The 21,890-nt window shown below is 38.5% G+C and overlaps 2 protein-coding genes and 1 long non-coding RNA gene across 10 annotated transcripts in view; 1 reads left to right on the top strand and 2 right to left on the bottom strand.

Moving 5' to 3' along the window:
- Nucleotides 1-3,950, bottom strand: part of RELCH (RAB11 binding and LisH domain, coiled-coil and HEAT repeat containing) — a 137,759-nt gene extending 133,809 nt beyond the window's left edge. Inside the window, 1 exon segment of the mRNA XM_070469834.1 lies at nucleotides 3,696-3,950. Within this exon segment, the coding sequence (XP_070325935.1) occupies nucleotides 3,696-3,699 (4 nt within the window). The 5' untranslated portion in view covers nucleotides 3,700-3,950.
- A 67-nt stretch (nucleotides 3,951-4,017) lies between these two features.
- Nucleotides 4,018-19,221, top strand: TMEM183A (transmembrane protein 183A). Of its 7 annotated transcripts, none has more exons than XM_020913331.2 (8): nucleotides 4,018-4,254; nucleotides 4,426-4,515; nucleotides 5,318-5,485; nucleotides 10,766-10,925; nucleotides 15,373-15,536; nucleotides 16,051-16,131; nucleotides 17,088-17,243; nucleotides 18,465-19,221. In XM_020913331.2, the coding sequence occupies exons 1-8, from the start codon at nucleotides 4,146-4,148 to the stop codon at nucleotides 18,557-18,559; spliced, it is 1,023 nt and encodes a 340-aa protein (XP_020768990.1). In that variant the 5' UTR covers nucleotides 4,018-4,145; the 3' UTR covers nucleotides 18,560-19,221. The 7 variants fall into 7 exon arrangements, with proteins under 7 accessions (XP_020768990.1, XP_020768992.1, XP_020768989.1 ...); XM_020913333.2 differs by lacking the exon at nucleotides 15,373-15,536 and adding an exon at nucleotides 13,372-13,552 and having other exon boundaries at nucleotides 4,019-4,254; nucleotides 10,769-10,925; nucleotides 17,096-17,243; XM_020913330.2 differs by lacking the exon at nucleotides 15,373-15,536 and adding an exon at nucleotides 13,372-13,552 and having other exon boundaries at nucleotides 4,020-4,254; nucleotides 5,342-5,485.
- Nucleotides 15,464-21,849, bottom strand: LOC110150409 (uncharacterized). 2 transcript variants are annotated; one of them, XR_011488746.1, is made up of 6 exons: nucleotides 21,721-21,849; nucleotides 20,994-21,085; nucleotides 17,240-17,295; nucleotides 16,832-16,952; nucleotides 16,058-16,185; nucleotides 15,464-15,966 (listed from the first exon to the last, which is right to left on the bottom strand). It is a non-coding gene; the product is annotated as an uncharacterized lncRNA (long non-coding RNA). The 2 variants fall into 2 exon arrangements; XR_011488745.1 differs by having other exon boundaries at nucleotides 16,862-16,952.
- Between the last annotated feature and the right edge of the window lie 41 nt (nucleotides 21,850-21,890).

Raw genomic sequence — 21,890 nt, 5'->3', positions numbered from 1 at the left:
TGGAAACTTACATTACCATAAGTAAAATAGACAGTCAATGGGGATTTGATGACTCAGTGAACCGATGACTCAGAGAACTCAAACAGGGGCTCTGTATCAACCTGGCAGAGTGGGATGGGGAGGGAGATAGGAGGGAGGCTCAAGAGGGAGGGGACATATGTATATCTATGGCTGATTTATGTTGCTGTTTGACAGAAAACAACAAAATTCTGTAAAGCAATTATCCTTCAATTACAAAATAATAAATTTTTAAAAGTATAAGATATTTTTGTTCTTCAGTCATAATGTTGTGTCTGACTCTTTGTGACCCTTTGGACTGCAGCACACCAGGCTTCCCTGTCCTTCACTATCTCCCAGTTTCCTCAAACTCATGTCCATTGAGTCAGTGATGCTATCCATCCATCTCATCCTCTGCCACCCCCTTCTCCTCTTGCACTCAATCTTTCCCAGTATCAGAGTCTTTTCCAATGAGTCTGCTCTTCAATTAGGTCACCAAAGTAATGGAGCTTCAGCTTCAGCAACAGTCTTTCCAATGAATGCTCAGGGTTGACTGCCTTTAGGATTGACTGGTTTGATATCCTTGCAGTCCAAGGGACTCTTGTCTTGTCCAGTACCACAATTCAAAAGCATCAGTTCTTTGGTGCTCAGCCTTCTTTGCGGTCCAACTCTCACATCTCTTCATGACTACTGGAAAAACCATAGCTTTCACTATACAGACCTTTGTGGGCAAAGTGATGTCTCTGCTTTTTAATATACTGCCTAGTTTGTCATAGCTTTCCTTCCAAGGAGCATCTTTTAATTTCATGGCTACAGTCACCATCCACAGTGATTTTGGAGCCCAAGAAAATAAAATCTGTCACTGCTTCCTAAAAGAATAAGATACCTTGAAATAAATTTAACCAAGGAATGAAATACCTGAAACTATAAATTACTGATGAAGGAATTTGAAAATTATAGAAAGAAATAGAAAGATATCCTGTGTTCTTGGATTGGAAGAAGTAATATTGTTAAAATGCCCATACAACTCAAAGCAATCTAGAGATTTAATGAAACCCCTATCAAAATATCCATGTTTCACAGAACTAGAACAAATAATCCTAAAATTTATTGAAACTGCAAAAGATTCCAAAGGACAAAAGCAATACTGAGAAAACAAGAACAAATGTGGAGGTATCACACTCCCCAATTCAGATCATAATACAAAGCTATAGTAATAAAAATAGCACAGTAGTGGCATAAAAACAAACTCATATGTCAATGGAACAGAATAAATAAATATTATTCCAAAAATAAATTTGCACACTTATGGTCAATTAATCTACAACAAAGGAAGCAGGAATATACAATGGAAAAAAGCTAGAATATTTGCGCTCTTCAGTAAATAGTGCCAGAGAACTGGACAGCTACATGTAAAACAATGGAATTAGAATATTTCATCACACCACATACAAAAATAAACTCAAAATGGATTAAAGACTTAAATGTAAGACTAGAAAAATAAATAAATATAAGACTAGAAACCATAAAGCTCCTACAAGAGAACATAGGTAGAATACTCTTTGACATAAATTGCAGCAGTATTTTTTGGATCTGTCTTCTAAGTCAAAAGAAATAAAAGCAAAAATAAACAAATGGGACCTAATTAAACTTAAAAGCTTTTGCACAGCACAGGAAATCACTGGCCAAACAAAAAGACAGCCTTTATTTATAACTAATAAAGGATTAACATCCAAAAATATAAACATCTCATACAACTTAATATCAAAAAAACAAACAGCCCAATTTAAAAGTGAGCAGAAGATCTGACTAGACATTTTCCCAAAGAAAAAATACAGATGGCCAACAAGCACATGAAAAATGCTCAGCACTACTAATTATCAGAGAAATACAAATGAAAATCATGAAATACCACTTAACAGTTGTCAACATTGCTAATTATCAGAGAAACATAAATGAAAACCATGAGATATCACCTCACACCATCAAAAAGTCCATATATAAACTAATATGTATATATGTGCATATACACACAATAGAATAGTACTTGACCATAAAGAAAAGAAATTCTGCAGTTTTCAGTAATGTGGATGGACCAAGGGAGTTTTATGCCCAGTGAAATAAGTTAGACTGAGAAAGACTAATATTTTATATTATCACTCATATATGGAATCTAAAAACTAAAACAAATAAATGTAGTAACAAAACAAACAGACTCACAGATATAGAGAACAAACCAGTGGGGAGAGGGAAGGAGGAGGAGCAAGATAGAGATATAAGATTAAGAGATACAAAGTACTTATACATAAAATAAAGAAGCAACAAGGATATATTGTATCACACAGGGAAACATAGCCATTACTTTGTAAATGGATTATAACATATAAAAATATTGAATTGCTATGTTGTACACCTGTAACTAATAGAATATTGTAAATTAACTAAATTTCAACAAAACATAAAGAAAAGCTGACAAGAATAACAATGCTTGAGTTAAAATAATTAAGGGACTTAGAAGATTTTATTAAATGGAGATGCATTTCCAACTTCTGAGTGGAAAGACTCAATAGTATATAGATATCAATTTATCCCCAAATTAAGTCTATAAGTTGAAGGAAATTTTAATCTAAAAAACTCAGTAAAAATTTTTGGAACTTGAAAAAAATAACAGCTCTTTTTCTAACTTTTACAACTTATCTTTCTAGAAAAAAAAAATGTGTCTCTTCAAATCTGGACTCTAACAGTGTCATTAATTTAAAATTGCTGCTTTTTAGTAGAAGGTGAAATAAAAGATCTACATGTGTTCTGTTCCACTAATGTGGCTAAAGAACTCAAGAAGAGCTTTGCTTAAGATCCTCATATTCTTTTTTTTAGTCTTTATTGAATTTGTTATAATATTGCTTCCTTTTTTTTTTTTTTTTTTTTTGGTATGTGGCATCCCAGATCCCTGACCAGGGATCCAAATCAACATCCCCTGCAAATTTATTATTGTTGTGAAATGAGAAGGTTTGGAGATTTACCAGCTGCATTTTGACTACAAATATCAATTACATGGAAAGCTATTTTTAAAATAAAATAATTTGCTTTTAGTTCAGTCTGTTAGACCCTTGTTCATGTTATTACTTTAGATAAATTAAATTTGACTATTTCATGACTACAGTCAATTATATTTAATTTCTATTATAATTCCTAATTCATTCAACCTTATTAGCACAATCCCTAGTGTTACACAATGTTAGTAAAAGGCCAGTGGTTTGTGCCTAACGAATGTCTATGTTTATCTTTAATTAGATTAAAAACGTAAGTCTGATCCTAAATATGTTAGGATGGCACTGTCTGGTGGGTCCTGGTTGGGTTCCTGGTCCCTAAGTACCATGCTTCTCAAGACAGGGATTAGCACCTTTTGGTAGCTGCAAAGAAGTTAAAAGGACAAAGAACCAATCATTTAGAACCCACCATAACTTACTTCTACCGGTGATACTAGACCAGGATCCTGCTCCGTCACAGTTCTATAACCTTAGCTCAGTGAAGTTTTTCTCACTCAAAACAAAGGAGACACCATTCTTTCCTCATCAATCCTACTAGTATTTATCTTGGAGGATGGTGTAAATCAATAAACTTTTAAGAACTCTTTCCCCAAATTTCAGAATTCAGAAATGTATAGCTTTCGTATAAGAAATTAGAGTGAAGACTCTTACCCATGTTAGACTACGCCTTTGTGGCCTGAGAGATGAGCACGAGAATGGCAATAAACGCGCTTTGGGTGTACTGAAGGGAATCTGGAGTGTGAACAGAGGCAATAGCAGAAAAATCAGGGAGACCAGAAGGTAAATTCAGTTCTTATCAACAAGGTTGTGGGTTTCGGTCCGAGACACAAAATTATAAGACGTACGATAAAACCCACACGGCCCATAAACACACCCTTCCACCACTTAAGAACGCAGACGCTGGGTGATCTGCAGACGCAGGATGATGACGTACTCCCTAAACCAGAGCCTGATTGGTTTCTGAAGAGGAGAGTTGGCGGCCAATGCGATGCGGAGCCGGGGCCTAAGTCCTCGCGGGAGCTGCGGTCTCTGGAGCGGGATGGCAGCGGAGCCGGCCGTAGTTGGCCCTAGGCTCACAGATCCCGCTCTCTGCCCTGAAACATGGCCCGGGGTCCTGGCCCTCTAACTCGGCCTCGCCCCGAAACGGTCGTCATGCCCAAGAGAGGGAAGCGACTCAAGTTCCGGGCCCAAGACGCCTGCTCAGGAAGAGGTGGGCGAGGGGCAGGGGCGTTGAAAGACTTGGGGCTGGAAGCAGGGCTGGAAGGTACCCTGGCGAGTGCTCGCTTGTCTGCGATCGGAGGGCGGCTGGGGCCGTCTGGGGACTTGATGGGGAGGAAGCTGAGGAGGGACTCCTTCTCTGAGGGTTGGTACTGTGTTTCAGTGACCGTGGCGGATTATGCAAACTCGGATCCGGCCGTCGTGAGGTCCGGAAGGGTCAAGAAAGCTGTCGCCAATGCTGTTCAGCAGGAAGGTAGGCTTCCAATGAGTCTTTTCAGACTCAGGCAGTGAAAAGAGAACTAGAATTTTTATTTTCCTGTGGTTCTGCCTCAGTGTTTTTGTTACAGTCCTTTGGGGATATTACTGTAAATGTGTTTGTTGTCCTCCGTTGTTACTTACATATTCAGAGGAGGGGAAAGATTAGCCAAGAGCAGTAGAAGTTTCTGTAGCATAAATATTTTATTTGTCTTCCTATTAAAAAATAAGTCGTGGAGTACTCTTCTGTGATTTCCACTGCTTTCTTCCTGGTTATTAATCTTCTTCCTGTTGTTTACATATGTTCTTCACTTAACTGCTATTTGCTTGTGTAATAATCTTGAAGCATTTTTTTTTTTCCTTTTTTTCATGCTTCTCTTACTTTCAAGCTTCTTACTCAGAGGTCTTGAAACTTGTGTTTTTATAATAAGTACTGTCTCTCGCCCAGGAATAAGGTTAAAGTAGATTTAATTCCTCTCAACATTCTCCTCAGAAATTATGCAAATGGAAATACATTCACTTTTTGCTTTTATCCTGCGGGGTTTATAGTGGAGAATAATTCACTCCCTTATTTCAGGTCTGATGTGTTTCTGCAATTTTAGAGTCAATTTGCCCATTGCTTTCCAATTTTTTGTATTTAAAATGCTATTTTATTTTTTTAACATTCTCAGCTTTCTTTAGCAGACTCTTACACTGCTTTTGCTTTTTTGTTTTTCTGTTTTCTTTTCCTCATGTATGCTGATACCCTACCTAAGCCATAGGCTTAGGCTCTGCTGTCTCATTCTCTTATTTTTTTCTAGTAAAATCTCTTTGTGGCTTGGAAGCCTCCCAGGTTCCTGCAGTGGAAGCTCTTTCTGGGGCTGGTGAGCCCTGTGACATCATCGACAGCAGTGGTGAGACTGATGCCCAGGAGGAAAGCATCCATGAGAGAACTATCTCCAGAAAAAAGAAAAGCAAGAGGCACAGAGGTACAAGGCTTGCTTTCTTTTGGATTAGTACTATCTGTGGTGATAACTTGAAGCTGTCACTTCTCAGTAGCACACGAGGTGATACCAGTAGGGAACCTGAGTTTGAATGTTAGGAGTAGGACAGGACTTTAATATACCAGGGCTTTCCACTTAAATCTAAATTTGAGAGGAAAGGAGAGTTGTAGCAGTCAGTGTATTTCTGGAGCTGTAAACTGTAGTAGCCATTCATTGAGAACATTATCAGGTAAAATGCATTTAGCAACAGGAGAACAAAAAGCCTTTGCATTTCTGGATTTCTGAATGTGTAAAGAAGCAGACTTTTGACAAAAATGTTCTCCTAAATATTTGAATTTTTATATAACCAGTTTCATTTCAGTTAGATGTATGTGCTCTGCAGTTGTTAATGTCTGCTTTATGTCTACTAGGTACTGTAGTAAATAGAAAAATATGTGATATTTATGTATTAGTGGTGATAAAACTTACACAAGTGAAACAAAGAAGGTTAAATTAACAGTATATAATGTGCCAATCCATCATTCATTGGTTTGCTCCAAACTTAAAAAGTCATACTCCTGGAATGGAGCCCAGAATACCTATGCTTTTTTATTTGTAATTTTTAAAAATTATTTACTTATTGGCTGCACTGGGTCTCTGTTGCTTTTTGTGGGGGCTTTCTCTAGTTGCAGTGGGTGAGGGCTACTCTTTGTTTTGGTGCGTGGGCTTCTCATTGTGGTGGCTTCTCTTGTGGAACACATACTCTAGACATGCGGTCTTCAGTAGTGGTAGCACACAGGCTCAATAGCTGTGCACAGGCTTAGTTGCTCTATGGCATGTAGAATCTTCCTATATCAGGGATTGAACCTGTGTCCCCTGCATTGGCAGGCAGATTCTTATCCACTGCACTACCAGTGAAGTCTAAGGGTACCTTTTGATAAAGCTAAAGTGGTTCTGGTGATTGGCTAGAGTCAGGGGGAAGTTAATATAATAATATGTATAGTTTTGGTCTCAGATCTATGAGAACTTTTACCTATACATGAGAATCAGATAACAGACTTTTGCATTTGTTAAAATATTTTGAAATAATCAGAAAATTTGGAGAACTCAGCAGTGGCCACAGGACTGGAAAAAGGTCAGTTTTCATTCCAATGCCAAAGAAAGGAATTGCCAAAGAATGTTCAAACTACAGCACAGTTGCACTCATCTCACACGCTAGTAAAGTAATGCTCAAAATTCTCCAAGCTAGGGTTCAGAGTACATGAACCATGAACTTCCAGATGTTCAAGCTGGATTTAGAAAAGGCAGAGGAACCAAAGATCAAATTGCCAACATCTGTTGGTTCATAGAAAAAGCAAGAGAATTCCAGAAAAACATCTACTTCTGCTTTGTTGACTATGCTAAAGCCTTTGACTGTGTGGATCACAACAAACTGTGGAAAATTCTTGAAGAGATGGGAATACCAGACCACCTTACCTGCCTCCTGTGAAACCTGTATGCATGTCTAGAAGCACCAGTTAGAACCAGACATGGAACGATGGACTTGTTCAAAATTGGGAGAGGAGTACGTCAAGGCTGTATATTGTCACCCTGCTTATTTAACTTACATGCAGAGTACATCATGAGAAACACTGGGCTGGAAGAATCATAAGCTGTAATCAAGATTGCCGGGAGAAATACCAATAACCTCAGATATGCAGATGACATCACCCTTATGGCAGAAAGTGAAGGGGAACAAAGAGACTTGATGAAAGTGAGAGAGGAGAGTGAAAACGCTGGCTTAAAACTCAAAATTCCAAAAACGAAGATCATGGTATCTGGTCCCATCACTTCATGGCAAATAGATGGGGAAACAATAGAAACAGTGACAGACTATTTTCTTGGGTTCCAGAATCACTGTAGATGGTGACTGCAGCCATGAAATTAAAAGACACTTGCTCCTTGGAAGAAAAGCTATGACCAACCTAGACAGCCTATTAAAAAGTTGAGACATTATTTTGTCAACAAAGGTCCCTGCAGTCAAAGCTATGGTTTTTCCAGTTATGGATGGATGTGAGAGTTGGACCATCAGGAAAGCTGAGTACCGAAGAACTGATGCTTTTGAACTGTAGTGTTGGAGATGACTCTTGAGAGTCCCCTGGACTGCAAGGAGATCCAACCAGTCCATCCTAAAGGAAATCAGTCCTGAATATTCATTGGAAGGACTGATGTTGAAGCGGAAACTCTAGTATTTTGGCCACCTGATGCAAAGAGTTGACTCCTTGGAAAAGACCCTGATGCTGGGAAAGATTGAAGGCAGGAGGATAAGGGGACGACAGAGGATGAGATGGTTGGATGGCATCACCAACTCAATGGACATGAGTTTGCGCAAGCTCCAGGAAATGGTGAAGGATAGGGAAGCCTGGCATGCTGCAGTCCATGGGGTTGCAAAGAGTTGGATACGACTGAGCAACTGAACAACAATTGAAATAATCAATAATAAATGAACTGACATCACTTTGCAATTACGCCAGTTATTGTCATTTATACTACTCTTCTAGAACCAAGGATGCTAATAGACATTCTCTGTTTCTTGCTTGAAATCCCTGCCTATTGTCACCATTGTATCAATGTTAGATATTTCTCTTGATTTTCTTCTTTGGTTTTGAGCACGTTCCACAGAAGAGCTTACAGATTTTTAAAACATCTTTGTTGAGATAAAATGCATCCCTTTAAAGTGTGCAGTGTGTGGTTTTAATATGTTCACAGAGTTCTGTAGCCATCAACATAAGTTAGAATATTTCTGTCAACCCAAACCTGTTAGTATCATTCCTAATTCCCTCCTAGCGCTCTTTCCCACCCATCCCTTCCCCCCAGGCAACCACTAAACTACTTTCTGTCTTTATAGATTTGCCTATTCTGGACATTTCATATAAATGAAATCATATAATATGTGGTCTTTTGCATCTGATTGCTTTGACTTAGCGTAGTGTTTTCAAGGTTCATCCGTATTGTAGCATACATCAGTGTTTAATTCCTTTTTATTGCTTTTTATTTGACTATTATGAATAATGTTACTAGGAACACTCATGGACAAGTTTTTGTCTTAACATATATTTTCATTTCTGTTGGGTAGGAGTGCAATTGCTAGATCACATGGTGACTGTGTTTAACTTTTTGAGGAATTGCCAAGCTTTCTTTATGAAGTTTGCATTTTATGTTCACAAGCAGTGAATGAGAGTTACAGTTTTTCCACATCCTAGCCAACACTTGTTATTTGTCTTAACTTTTAAATATAGCCATTCTAGTGAATGTGAAGTGGTATCTCATGGTTTTCATTTGCATACTAACATTGAATATTTTATGTGCTTACTGGCCTTTTGTATATCATTTGTAGAGAAATTATCTGTTCAAATCTTTCACTCATTTTTAAATTAGGTTATATTTTTTATTACTGAGTTGTAATAATTCTTTTGTATTCAGGAGCCCAGTTATCAGATGTATGACTTGTGGTTTACAAACTCTTAGCTATAATTCATCTTTTACAATTCCTTGCTTCACTTTACCCTCATTAAGGTCCTTCATTCTCATCGAATCAGTCTTTTTTTCCCCCTCTTTTTTCTTTTAAAAAAGGAACATATGCAAAAGAAGAGTCAGTAGTATAATGAATCCCATGTAGCTATCACATAACTTCAACAGTTATCAACTCATGGCTGTTTTTGTTTCAGCCACTACCCCCTCACCCCTAGTCACAACACACACACGTGCACAATTAGTTTGAAAGTTTCCAGACATAATTATCTCCAAAAGATAAATGCTCTTTAAAAAATTATCACATCTAAAAAAGTTAACAGCAGTTTATTAATATCATCAAAATCTTGTTCAACTTATCTCTTTATTGCCCTCACATGTGTTTTGTTTTTCTGAATATTCAGGCTTCATGTTAGCTGTTTATTTCACTTGGAATACTTCCTCTTAACCTATGCCTACCAAATTTTTTATGTCCTACATAACTTACCTACATGAAGTTTTCCTTTACTGATTCCATTTATGTTTTGAAATTTCTTAATAATTATGTTTAAAATATTGGCAAAATAAGAATATTGTCAATTTTTATAATAACTGAGTTTTGTCCCTAAAGATAGAAAAAATTTAACAGTACTCTGCTTTGTAAAAGTCATCATGGTTCTCAGTGGAGGAATTACTGAAAGTTGTTTGCCTTCTCTGAGAGAGAGATTTAATGTGGGAGAAGAGGGCCCCAAGGGCTGTAGGCTGAGCCTTAAATGGTTACTGGAGATTTCAAGAAGCATAGGAACCACAAGAAACAATGTTTTAGAAGCATTGGTCTCCATCATGAAGAACCTAATGCAAGAACCTAACTGACTTACAGAGCTGCAGGAAGTGACTAGAAGAGCAGGTGTAGCTTCAGGGAGGTGGTTGTATGGGCTTTGCCCAGGAAACAAAGAAACCTTGGTTTTGGATAACTATATAACTAAGTCTCAATTAAAGTTTAGAGTTAGACCAGATTCTGGTGTTTCTATGGAGTGTGAATTTTTACTTGAATCTGACATGTATAGTGGACATCAGGGTCAAGAGAATTAACGCTAATAAGGTCTGAAGGAGGAAGAAGTGAGGATATGTCCTCACCAGGTATCTTTGATTACTGGATGCTTGTGGCCGGAACTGTAGACCAAGCTGATAGTGAAACAAGAAACCAGAAGAAAAAAGACACATGTACAAGCAATTATTGAGTAATGAAAATACATTGTAATTTGCTTAGTTTTTTATTTTGTACTTTGAGGGTTCCTTATACTATATAAAAGTCAGTTTTGGTTTTTAAATGACTGAACTGAAGAAAATGATGGATGGGGATTGCAAGGGAAATCAAGGGTAGAATTTATAGTGTGAAGTTGGAACTTGGAGAAAACTGAGCTTTGTTTACCTTGACTACATGCACAAAGTAATATGTGCCACAATAGTATGGTAAAATGGGCACAGAAATATTTTCCTTATTTCCATATTATTAGAGTTGAATGGCATAATGTACGCTAAGGTACTTTGAAAACTTCAATATAGTGTGTAAATTCTGGTTAAATAAAGGCCTTAAGAACACAGCCTATTCACTTGGGCAACAGGAAACACAAAATTTCAGCAGATAAAATAATCAGGAAATGTGAGTTTGAGAAGCTTCCTTGGACCTATTTAAACTATTAACTATGCAAGCCCTGGGAGAATTGAAATGGTTAGGGATCTTTATATGTGCATATAATAGAAGGTCTGAGGTTATAGTTCTTTTCTCTATTTCAGAAGACCTGGACGGGACTGGAGGAGAAGAGTATCCCATGGATATTTGGCTATTGCTGGCCTCCTATATCCGTCCTGAGGACATTGTGAATTTTTCCCTGATTTGTAAGAATGCCTGGACTGTCACTTGCACTGCTGCCTTTTGGACAAGGTTGTACCGAAGGTGCGACCACAGAGAGCTCACTGTGTTATCTGTGTGGCTGATTTCATTGTTGTTTTTGATTTGGTGCTACTCCCTGGATGGTGACCTCTTTTCACTTTCTCTAATTCAGGCCTGAACCTAGCTTTGACTTCCTTGAACTCCTCTTTAAAATTGATATTAATTCATTTAGGTAACTGTCTTCCCTATGGTTACCTGCTTACCCCCAAGCAGAATCTTATTAGGTTGGTACAAAAGTAGTTGCTGTTTCAGACCGTGAATTTTAAATCATTGTAACTAGGCTCAAACACATCTTTGTTAATCAAAATAGAAACCATTACATTCAACACATTTTTGCCAATGAGAAATAAGACATTCCTGTAGCATGAAGGTCTACGCCTCTGGATTCAGTGAACTCTTGGAAAGCATTTCTGCCTCCTGCTGGTTGTGGAGGCGTTTTGCCTGCAAAAAGTTGTTGAGATGCTTGAAGAAGTGGTAGTCAATTGGCAAGAAGTCAGGTTAATATGGCAGATAAGGCAAAACTTCATAGCCCAGTTCATTCGACTTTTTTTTTTTTTTCCTTGTTCAACTTTTGAAGTGTCAGTTGTGCAATGTGCAGTCAGGCATTGTTGTAGAGAACAATTCTTGGGCCCAATCTATTCACCAATGCTGGCTGCAGGCATTGCAGTTTTTGGTGCATTTCATCAATTTACTGAGCATACTTCTCAGGTGTAATGGTTTTGCTGGGATTCAGAAAGCTGTAGTGGGTCACATGGGCAGCAGACTACCAAACAGTGACCATGACCTCTTTTGATACAAGTTTGACTTTGGGAAGTGCTCTGGAGCTTCTCAGTCCAACCACTGATCTGGTCATTGCTGGTTGTTGTATAAAATCCACTTTTCATCGCATATCACAATCCGATTGAGAAATGGTTCATTGTTGTTGAGTAGAATAGTAAAGTGAAGTCACTCAGTCGTGTCCGGCTCTTTGCGACCCCATGGACTATAGCCTACCAGGCTTCTCTGTCCATGGGATTTTCCAGGCAAGAGTACTGGAGTGGGTTGCCATTTCCTTCTCCAGGGGATCTTCCTGACCCAGGGATCAAACCCAGGTTTCCCACATTGTAGGCAGACGCTTTACCCTCTGAACCACCAGGGAAGCCCTAGGAGATGACAGTTCAGAATGACAGTTTTTTTAATTTTTGGTCAGCTCATGAGGCACCTAGTTATTGAGCTTTTTCACCTTTCCAATTTGCTTCAGATGCCAAATGACCATAGAATGGTCAATGCTGAGTTCTTCAGCAACTTCTCCTATAGCTGTAAGAGGCTCACCTTTGATGATGGTTCTCAACTGGTTGTTGTCAACTTCCACTGGTTGGCCCCTACACTCCTCATCTTCAAGGCTCTCGTCTCCTTTGCAAAACATCTTGAACCACCACTGCACTGTGTTTGGTAGCTATTCTGGGCCAAATGCATTGTTGATGTTGTGAGTTGTCTGCCGCTTTATGACCCATTTTGAACTCAAATAAAAAACCACTCCAATTTGCTCCTTGTCTAACATCATTTTTCCATAGTCTAAAATAATTACGAAATAGACAGCAAGTAATGTCATTAGCAAAAAAAAAAAAAGTGAGAAATGCACATTAAAATGATGTATAATATAACCACATTTATTTAAGAATATATTCCAATATCAAGTGGCAAAGTTCAACAATGTAAAACCCCAATTACTTTTGCACCAACCTAATGCTTTCAGCAAAAGTAAGGTCTCAAAAATAACTATTTTTGACTTTGCTTCAGAGGTTTATCTTAGCTAGAATTCTCAGAAACTATAGATGCCCATCTGTTTATCTTTCCAACTGGATTGGTTGTTTCTTAGATTTGCTAGTCATCTTGAATGCATAGTCTTTGCATTTATGTGGCTCTGTATAGTTGCAGTGGTGAGGAGAGAGTGAATGATGTGATTAATAAGAGAGTCTGGGTTAGAAGCGAAGTGAAGATTATAAACTGTTGGTAAGAATATGGCGAAAGGAGTTGTTGAGGTTATCAGGGAGTGGAGAACTTTCTGAGACATGTGACAAGAGAACCTGGTAGATCTTCTTCAGTGCAAGTTCTTTTTCAGTAACTGAAGTGTATTGTACTATTATCAAGTCAGAGACTTGCCCTTTTTTAAAGTGAAATAGCGAGGATTTAAAATTTTTAAATGAATAGAGAAGTGCAGGATTATAAGGTATATGTGAATTGGGTTTTTCATAACAGAGAAAAGTAGCTGAGAAGGGAAGGAGATGATGATTTGTACGTGTGTGTGTGTGTAAGAAACAGAGACCGCATGAGAGCACTAGGGACAAATTAACTACTGGCCAGTGGAATAGTAATGTAAAATTTGTACAGAGCCTAGGAGTCCTAGGAGACTGGCCTAGAACAGAAGAGACAGGTTGCTTACTGGTAGGAGTAATGTGTCATGTTTCAGACACTACACACTGGATGCCTCTCTGCCTTTGCGCCTGCGACCAGAGTCAATGGAGAAGCTGCACTGTCTTCGGGCATGTGTGATCCGATCTCTGTACCATATGTATGAGCCATTTGCTGCTCGAATCTCCAAGAATCCAGCCATTCCAGAAAGCACTCCTAGCACATTAAAGAATTCCAAAGTAAGTGGGTATTAGTGGTAGGGTTTAACAAGTGGGCTCTTGTATAATGGGCCTGTTATCATGGCTTGTTTCTAGCTGCCTTAATGGGGTGGTCTGGGGCTGTAGATACCAGGCTGCTCAGGGGACTAATATAAACTTTCCACGCTTGGGGGTATCGTTTCTCCAGGACATTCCTGCTGTGCTGGGCTGGCTTATGTTATCTTTACCTTAAAGCTTTCTTGTGCTTTTAGCATATTCCTTATTGTCTTTATTTTCATTTATTTTCATGCCTTATACATTGAACAACTTTAAATGGTTTGATGGTTTGAGCGAGGAAGAAGACAGTTCAAGTGGTAGATGTAAACCATAATTCTCAAAAGGTACTTTAAATTATGATGTGCTAAGTCACTTCAGTTGTGTCTGACTCTCTGCAACCCCACAGACTATAGCCTCCCAGGCTCCTCTGTCCATGGGGATTCTCCAGCCTAGAATACTGGAGTGGGTAGCCATTTCCTCCTCCATTAAATCATAATACAAAAATATAAAACAACTTACTAATTTTCTTTTTCTGATGTGACCTTGACATCTGCAATGTCACTTTCTCACTGACCTTAAAAGATTCTGGTGTAGACTTCCTCAGCATTTGCAAAGTGCCTACTGTTGCCAGGCTCTAGGATGGGTTGTTTCAGAGACTATGAAGTATTCCACTCATAGACTTTAGCGCTGTAAAATTCTTCCTGTGTTCTAGGCCATTATTTATATCTTTGGATTTCCCCAGTAGTTTATATTCATTCATACATTGTATTCAAGTTTCATTGTATTTTTCTGATCTGTAAGTGGGTCTGTAAGCCTGTGGTCCATTTTGTCCTTTGTTCCACTATGAGGTATCTAGTGAACACACCTTTGCCAAGCTAGACTATTACAGCATATATGATTATGTAGGCAAGTCGATGTCTCCAGCTTTTTTCTCATTCACCTAATACTATTGTCCAAATTTTGTATCTTTTGAGTTTGTGAATTTTTTTTTTTTTACTCTATTCCTACCCAAAGTCTGATGTTCTTTAGCACTTTGTAATTCTATTTTGTTTTTTAAGCTTTGGATGTTAATGATTCTTTTTCCCTAGTTCAGTTCTAGTGTGATAACATGCTGCCTGATACATATTGATTAAAAGATTACTGTTGATTTCAAGATCATCATGGTTCTTCCCAGGGTTGCCAACTGAGGTGGTCAGGGTCATTGGCTGAGCTCAATTTAATGTCACACTAGTTGATGGATTTAGGGCAGGATTAGAATGCCGAGTGGGTAGAATTTTATTCCTTCTTACAATATGAGTAGACAGAGTATCTTTTCACATTTATAGTTTTCCTCCCCCCAAAGACCTTTGATCATCGCAGGTTAACTGTGGTGAGGTGGGATCATCCCAAAGCTGACCGTGGCCGGGTGTTGATCAGTTGCTGGGAGCAGAGCAGCACTGGGCAGACTTCATGCTGGACATCCTTGCGGCTCCAGTGCACAATGCAAGTGCTACTCCTAAATCTAAAATGCCTGTCTTCATACTTTTATAATTGTATATTAATTTTTAAGTGGACTACTAACAGTGGTGATAACAAAACTCTTAATCGAGACAGGAAGCCTAGGCCACCTGTCTGCTGCTTTTGTGTCCATTGTTAAGAGATCTGGAGGACATGGGACCTGCAATGGCTGATGTCCCATGCATTGCCTTGCTAGTATAACCATAATCGCATGGCATTCAGGAAGTTGCCAGCATGCCTGAAGGAAGTTGTCACATGTTGCTGGACTCCACCTTTTCGTATTTGATTCTCCCTCTCTCTCTTTTCAGTAGCATAGCTTGTGTGGGACACTGGAGCCGTTGTGTTGGCAGCAGAAGTGTTTGCCCCTTAAAGCCAAGCCCATTATTTTTGATGGAACAGCAGGACGTACAGGGCATGTCTGAAGGGCAGGACAGCTGGCACGGCGGACGACCCACCCCTTATCCCCTGGGAGGTACTTAACTTCTTGTGTTAACCCTAGCTGTAGCCTGACTTTTCTTGAGGGACTTACTCTAGATTGAATTCAGCTCAGCTTTGTAGTTTCCACACCAGCTGTCTGCTCCCAGAGGTCCTCAGTGGTTTGCTCCTATTACATTCAGGGTTGGCTATCTCTGCCTGCTTTATGGCTTTATTATCATCTTATCTGGTGGCTACTGGCTGCCCTTATATTTTAATATAGAGAAGTGGCCTGCTGAATGCCCCAGTCTCTAGAGACCATGTTTCTGTCTTTAAAGATGAGAACAATAGGGGTTGACCTTAATAGCATCTGAGGTTGACTTTTATCAGTACCTCTTCTCTTTGTTGAACAGCCTTGGGGTTGTCTCTTCTCAAGTTGCACCAATGTCACATTGGGAGGGTGAGAGGGCAGGATACGGGTTTTCTATCTGTGCCAAAGTAAAATCTCAGCATTAGAGCCATGGCTGGCTTTAGAGCTAGCAAACAGAAAAGTTATTTTTATTTTCTTACAGTGCTTACTTTTCTGGTGCAGAAAGGTTGTTGGGAACAGACAGGAACCAATGTGGGAATTCAACTTCAAGTTCAAAAAACAGGTATGTGTTTTTATCATCTCTTTGCTTTTCAGGTAATAACTTGCTCTAATTTTGCTAAACATAAAAATGCCTTTTTAAAATCAGATACTATACATTAAAACTTACAATGTCATGAAAAGAAAGAAGGAACTATTTTATATGAAAGAGGTACAAAGATTTAATAGCTTAATGCATAGAGTAAACCTTGAGTAGATCCTGGATTAATGAACAGAGATACCTCTTTATGTATAAAAGACATTTTTGGTACAATTAAAGAAATTTGAAGCTTCTGTGGATATTAGATGATATGAAATTATTGTTAATTTTTTTAGGTGCCAATGTTACTTTCAAATGACTTTGCCTCCCCCGCCCCAGAGCTGTGATTTTTTTTTTTTTAACATGTGACTATATATGTATTTATAAAATGAGAGATGTGAGAGAAAAGAAAACAAACATGGCAGAATAGCCAATGGTAAAGGGTATACAGGAGTTTATTGCATGGTTTTATTAATTTTTCTGTATACTTGAAGACTTAAAAGTAGAGGAAAGAACTTGTTATAACAATGTACTGAGGTTATTTGCCTAAGAATTTTTTTTTCAAAGCAAATGTATTTGTAAACAATAATAATTCATACGGTTTTATATCTGAGGCAATTTGAGGAAGCCCTGGGGAGAGAGACTGCTGAGAGTCTGTTCGCAAGAAGAGCATATACTATTGTACCTTTCTTTCTCCTTTTTGCTTGGACTGTACCTGAGATCTTGGATACTGAGAGGACCTGTTCTGCATGTCCTTGCATGTGTTTCCTCATCTTTCAAAGGGCTTTCCTTGATCTGTGTAGAAGCTGATATGTATATTAAAGAGAGAAGAGATACAGAAAAATGGATCTCAGCAGCTTTAGTTAAGCATTTTCATTGGTGGAATCTTAGAGCCATAACATTTCCTCTAACCCATGAGAGTAATTCTTAATTCTTCTCAGTCCCCAAGATTAAAGAGCAAGTGTATGGGAGGATTGCAGCCTCCCATTCAGTACGAAGATGTTCATACCAACCCGGACCAGGACTGCTGCCTACTGCAGGTCACCACCCTCAATTTCATCTTCATTCCAATTGTCATGGGAATGATATTTACCCTGGTAAGTGGAGACAGGATGTCATCCTCAGTTCTTTCGTAGACTCTCACTGTACCTAGAATTTGAAAGATTTGTATATTTAACCACTGAGGAAGAAATCTTTGAAAAAAATTATTTTTTAAAATAATTTTAAACAAAATCTGAAAACTGACTTTTATATTAGCAATAGACTTATTTGTGGAGAAGTTAATTATGTCTGAGAATATTTTACCTCTGTTTCCTTCTCTATAGTGAATAGAATGGTTTTGTATCTCCTGTGTTGTGCTCGTTAATGTTTGAGAAACATTATCCCATTAAGGTTAATGATAAAGCTTATGCATGGACACTATGTCAGGATCTGAAGCATGCATGTGGTAAATAAATGGAATATTAAAATGTAGGGTTACCAGCTCTGTCCTTTGTGTGATTCTCTTGACTATTCAAGGTTTAGCATTAGATTAGTAAACAACAAATATGCCTCTGGTATATTTTCCATATTTTTAACATTTTTAACTGGATTGGCAACTGGAGAGTTCATGTAATTTATCTTTTCTGTATTTTTGGCTTATGTTCAGAGATATGTTCCCCCCTCCACATTGAAAATAGCTTTATTCTTTTTTTAATGGTAAAATAAGTAATGCATACTTCATGTGAAGAATTAAATAATACATAAACATGTTGAGACAGTAAAAGTAACTTAGACTTGTATCCTATAACTGCAGTTAACTTCTGGGGAATTGTTCTTTAGTGTTTCTGTTAATATATACATGTTTGTATAATTCAAAGTATGTCATATATCTGTTTTTCATACTTCATATTCTTCCTATTCATATAATTCTCTACCCATCTATATATGTTGATATATAAACACATTTAGAGATTTTGTGATTTATTTTCCCAAAAAAAGGTCATCAGATGTATCTCATCAAAATCCCTTCAAATCATCTCTTAGAGCTCCAATCCAGTTTTTAAAAATTGTCACTGATGGTACTCTGTGTGCACATATCCTAATATGTGCAGCCATTTGAGAGGCTTTCTTTAGCACAGTTTAAATATATGAAGCTAAGAAAAACTTATAAAAACCACTGTTAATTTTTAATATTTTTGCAAAGGTGCTGGTAGTGTAACTTAGAGATTATTTTGTGGCCTAGTCCATGTCAATTGTCTAGACTGTTTCATATCAGAGTGTGTCATAGGAAAACAAAGTTGTTAAATTTGGGTATTGAATTTACTTTTCCTTCCTAGTTTACTATCAGCGTGAGCACGGACATGCGGCATCATCGAGTGAGACTGGTGTTCCAAGATTATCCTGTCCATGGTGGTCAGAAACTGCGCAGTGAACAGGGTGTGCAAGTCATCCTGGACCCAGTACACAGCATTCGACTTTTTGACTGGTGGCATCCTCAGTATCCGTTTTCCCTGAGAGCATAGATATTGCTTCCTGTCGCTGAAGGCAGCCCTGAGCTAGGCCAGTCCATTTGTAATCAGATTCCAGTTTGGAAGGGGCAGCTGGATTGTATATCTAGTCAGTAATGCACATGCTCTTTAGGTTTCTGGGGTTCCTGGTAGAAGGAGGATTGAATCAGGAGGAAAAACAACTATGATTTATAAATGTATTTTAATGTAAAATTTTGCATTTGAAAGGAGAAACCTGGCCCTATTTTCTGTGTTAAACCCCATTGGTGCTACTGAGTTTGTTCTTTATTCTTTTACCACAGCCAAAGTGGATGATCTTGCTTTAGGGGAAAATTAAACTCTTAAATCTCCAAACAAGGAAATTTTAGCATTCCTTTATGGATCAGAGTAACCTTAGAGGTGTAAAATTGTTGCTACTATTGCTTTCAGTTTAGCTGCCCCTCAAATTCAAGTGAATGTTTCCTTGTTTCCCTTTACCCTTATCTAGAAATAAAGCAGGTGACAGGGTTTTCAGAATCTTAATGAGATTGATTTGTGTATCTTTCTTTAAAAATAATTGTTGCATAAATATTTTGCCAGTTTTGAATTTTAGTTTTTTTTTTTTTTTTTTTTTTTTTTTTGCATGAAGCTGATAGTGGTGATAATAATGATTTTGTGCTATATTAGAAACTTTTCATAATGTCTCTAGTTCTCACAGTCCCGCAAGGTGGGTGATACTGTTCCCATTCTCTGGCTGAAAAAACTGAATCAGTGACTTACCCAGAGCTATCCTGTGCTGTGCTCAGTTGCTCAGTTGTGTCTGACTCTTGGCAACACCCATGGACTGTAGCCCTCCAGGCTTCTCTATCCATGGGGATTTTCCAGGCAAGAATACTGGAGAGGGTTGCCATGCCCTCCTCCAGGTGATCTTCCCAACCCAGGGATCAAACCCAGGTCTCCTGCCTTGCAGGCAGATTCTTTACCACCTGAGCTACCAGGGAAACCCACTCAAAAGCCATAATACCCAATAAATGGCAGAGCCAGGATTCTGACCCTTTGCTATTGCCACAATTAAAATGGTCATTCTCATTATTCTCATGGTAGATGTCAGCAAAGGGAAGCAGGCAAGTGAACATAGATGGAAAAGATAAAAAGATGAATAAAAAGTTGATTGTGGTAAACCTTATCCCTAATCAGCCTAAATAGTATGTAAGGTCGATGAAAGAATCTTTTAAATATATGTTTCTAAGTAAAATGTAAAACCATGAAAGTTACTGCAGGAAGAATAGTGATTAAATTGTTAAAAAGTCATTTGTTATGCTGAAGGTCCTTTAAAAAGTGCATTCCCATATTGGAACCAGACTTCGGCACTGTAGCAATTTAGTGCCTCCTTTGCTCTGCTCTGCCCTGTGCTACCTATTAGAGCCTGGTCTTTTCATCCCTGCAGAAAAACTAATGTCCTCTTGGTGAGAGGACTTGCTATAGCCTGTGTACTCTGAGAAGAAGATCATGTTTTTGTTTTGTTTTTTGCTAACAAGGTAACTTTGCTGCTTGTCTCCTGCCCCACCCCCTACCCAAATTAGCTAGGGGGGATGGATATTAGTTAGATATTGCCACAAGGTGGGCATTAAGACCATATTCCTTAAACATGAAAATCCCATGGGGGCAGTACAATCGTGAGCTTGACTGCTAAATGAGTGTTGTTTTTTCCTTACCATTCTCCCTACCCCCTGCTATTTAAAAGTTTTCTTTAAATCTCTGCTTTAAGTACTAAGATCTGCTTAGTACTGCTGCTAATAGCTAACCTTACCCCACACTGAGGTGGGTACTAAAGCTGCTCATGCAGAAAGTGAGGTAGGTCAGTGAAAAACAGAATTTGGGCATTTAAATTATAAAAACAAAAACCCAAGGACAATAAGCACCTTAGATATCTCCACAATCAAAAATTGCCTCTGAGGCAGAAGGAGAGAAGCACACAGTTCCTAGTGTCCTTATAAGATGCCATGGAGCAGAAGGGAGATGTCTAGTGAATTTTGTATCCCCTATTTAGGAGTTACTTTTAAAAGGGGAGTGAAGTAAAATTGGCTCCTAACTGAACTTCCTAGTTTTTGTATCAAACTCCATGGTATGATAGATTCAACATTAAATATTGCCTCAGCTGTTCTATTAGTAAAACATTAACACTTTAAAGTATGTTATCAAAGGTTACAAGCTTTAGCCTTCCCTCTGCATTGACTGAGTTGGGTTTTAGTGAAAGGATATCAAGTGTCTCAGGGATTTCCTTTTGATGGGAATCGAAACCATCTGGAGAAGAGTTGGCACTTTCTGGACAGCTTTTATAGAAACTGCTATGTACTTTCCACTTCTTTAAATACGTACCTTGAATTTGCTTGGAGGGTCAGACAAACGAAATATTTAGGTTCATTTCTTAACCTTCAAGTAAGTCAGAATTACTCAGATTTTCCTGCCTTCTACCGATGACATAGAATTAATGAAGCCAAATGGTGAATATATTGGAGGAAAGAAAAAATTGGTTATACGTGCCATTGATCTCAACTACAGCATTTGTTGCTGATACAGAACTTGTGTGTTTGTAAGTCTGTGCACATTGCATGTGTATAAAAATCCTTATATTTCTAGCAGTGCTTACTGGCCACTGTAAAGGACTGAGTAGGCACTGTGATGAAACTTCACAAACCATATGGGAAAGATGCATTAATTGTCACAGGGTACAGGGTACGGTGCAATTAAAAGAAAATGGTCAGATTTAACCAATATTTGTCAGGAATTTTGGCATTTAAAACTATCTTCCTACTCTGTACATACTATAGGCAAACATTTGATTTTATAGTAACTGTTAGCACAGCCAAATACCTGAATTCAGACAAGCGACACAATTCACTTAAGCGTTCACTATGAAAATTTATCTGGCTTTCAAGTTTCTCCAACTTAAAAAATGGGCACAACCAAAGGACGAGTAATAAATGGGCAACAGAGTGTGAAGGGCGACAAATCATTGGCAAACAAGTACAAGGCCAGTAGTGAGACCAATTTAGGGAGGAGGTGGTTAGAGCCAAAGGTGGATTCCAAGGAATACGTGCTGCACCTCACTGGGAAGAAGGCAGGGCTCCGTTGGGCCCTAAAACTTGACTGGCGTTGGGTTAAAACCTGGCTCCCTGCCACCTCATGAGACACTCTTCCGGCCGAGCCAAGATGGCGCGCAGTCCCAAGCGGCTCCACGTCACGAAAGAGGGAGCGCCGGGGGGGGGCGTGGCC

This window comes from Odocoileus virginianus, chromosome 7, assembly GCF_023699985.2.
Source record: "Odocoileus virginianus isolate 20LAN1187 ecotype Illinois chromosome 7, Ovbor_1.2, whole genome shotgun sequence".
Lineage (NCBI taxonomy): Eukaryota > Metazoa > Chordata > Mammalia > Artiodactyla > Cervidae > Odocoileus > Odocoileus virginianus.
The sequence above is the reverse complement of the archived record's forward strand: the minus strand, read 5'-3'. Positions and strand labels throughout refer to the sequence as shown.

Coding starts and splice junctions, on each gene's coding strand:
- TMEM183A (XM_020913328.2), top strand. CDS start 4,146: ATGGCCCGGGGTCCTGGCCCTCTAACTCGGCCTCGCCCCGAAACGGTC. Junction 4,255..4,425: donor AGACGCCTGCTCAGGAAGAG/GTGGGCGAGGGG, acceptor ACTGTGTTTCAG/TGACCGTGGCGGATTATGCA. Junction 16,132..17,087: donor ACTTCAAGTTCAAAAAACAG/GTATGTGTTTTT, acceptor AATTCTTCTCAG/TCCCCAAGATTAAAGAGCAA.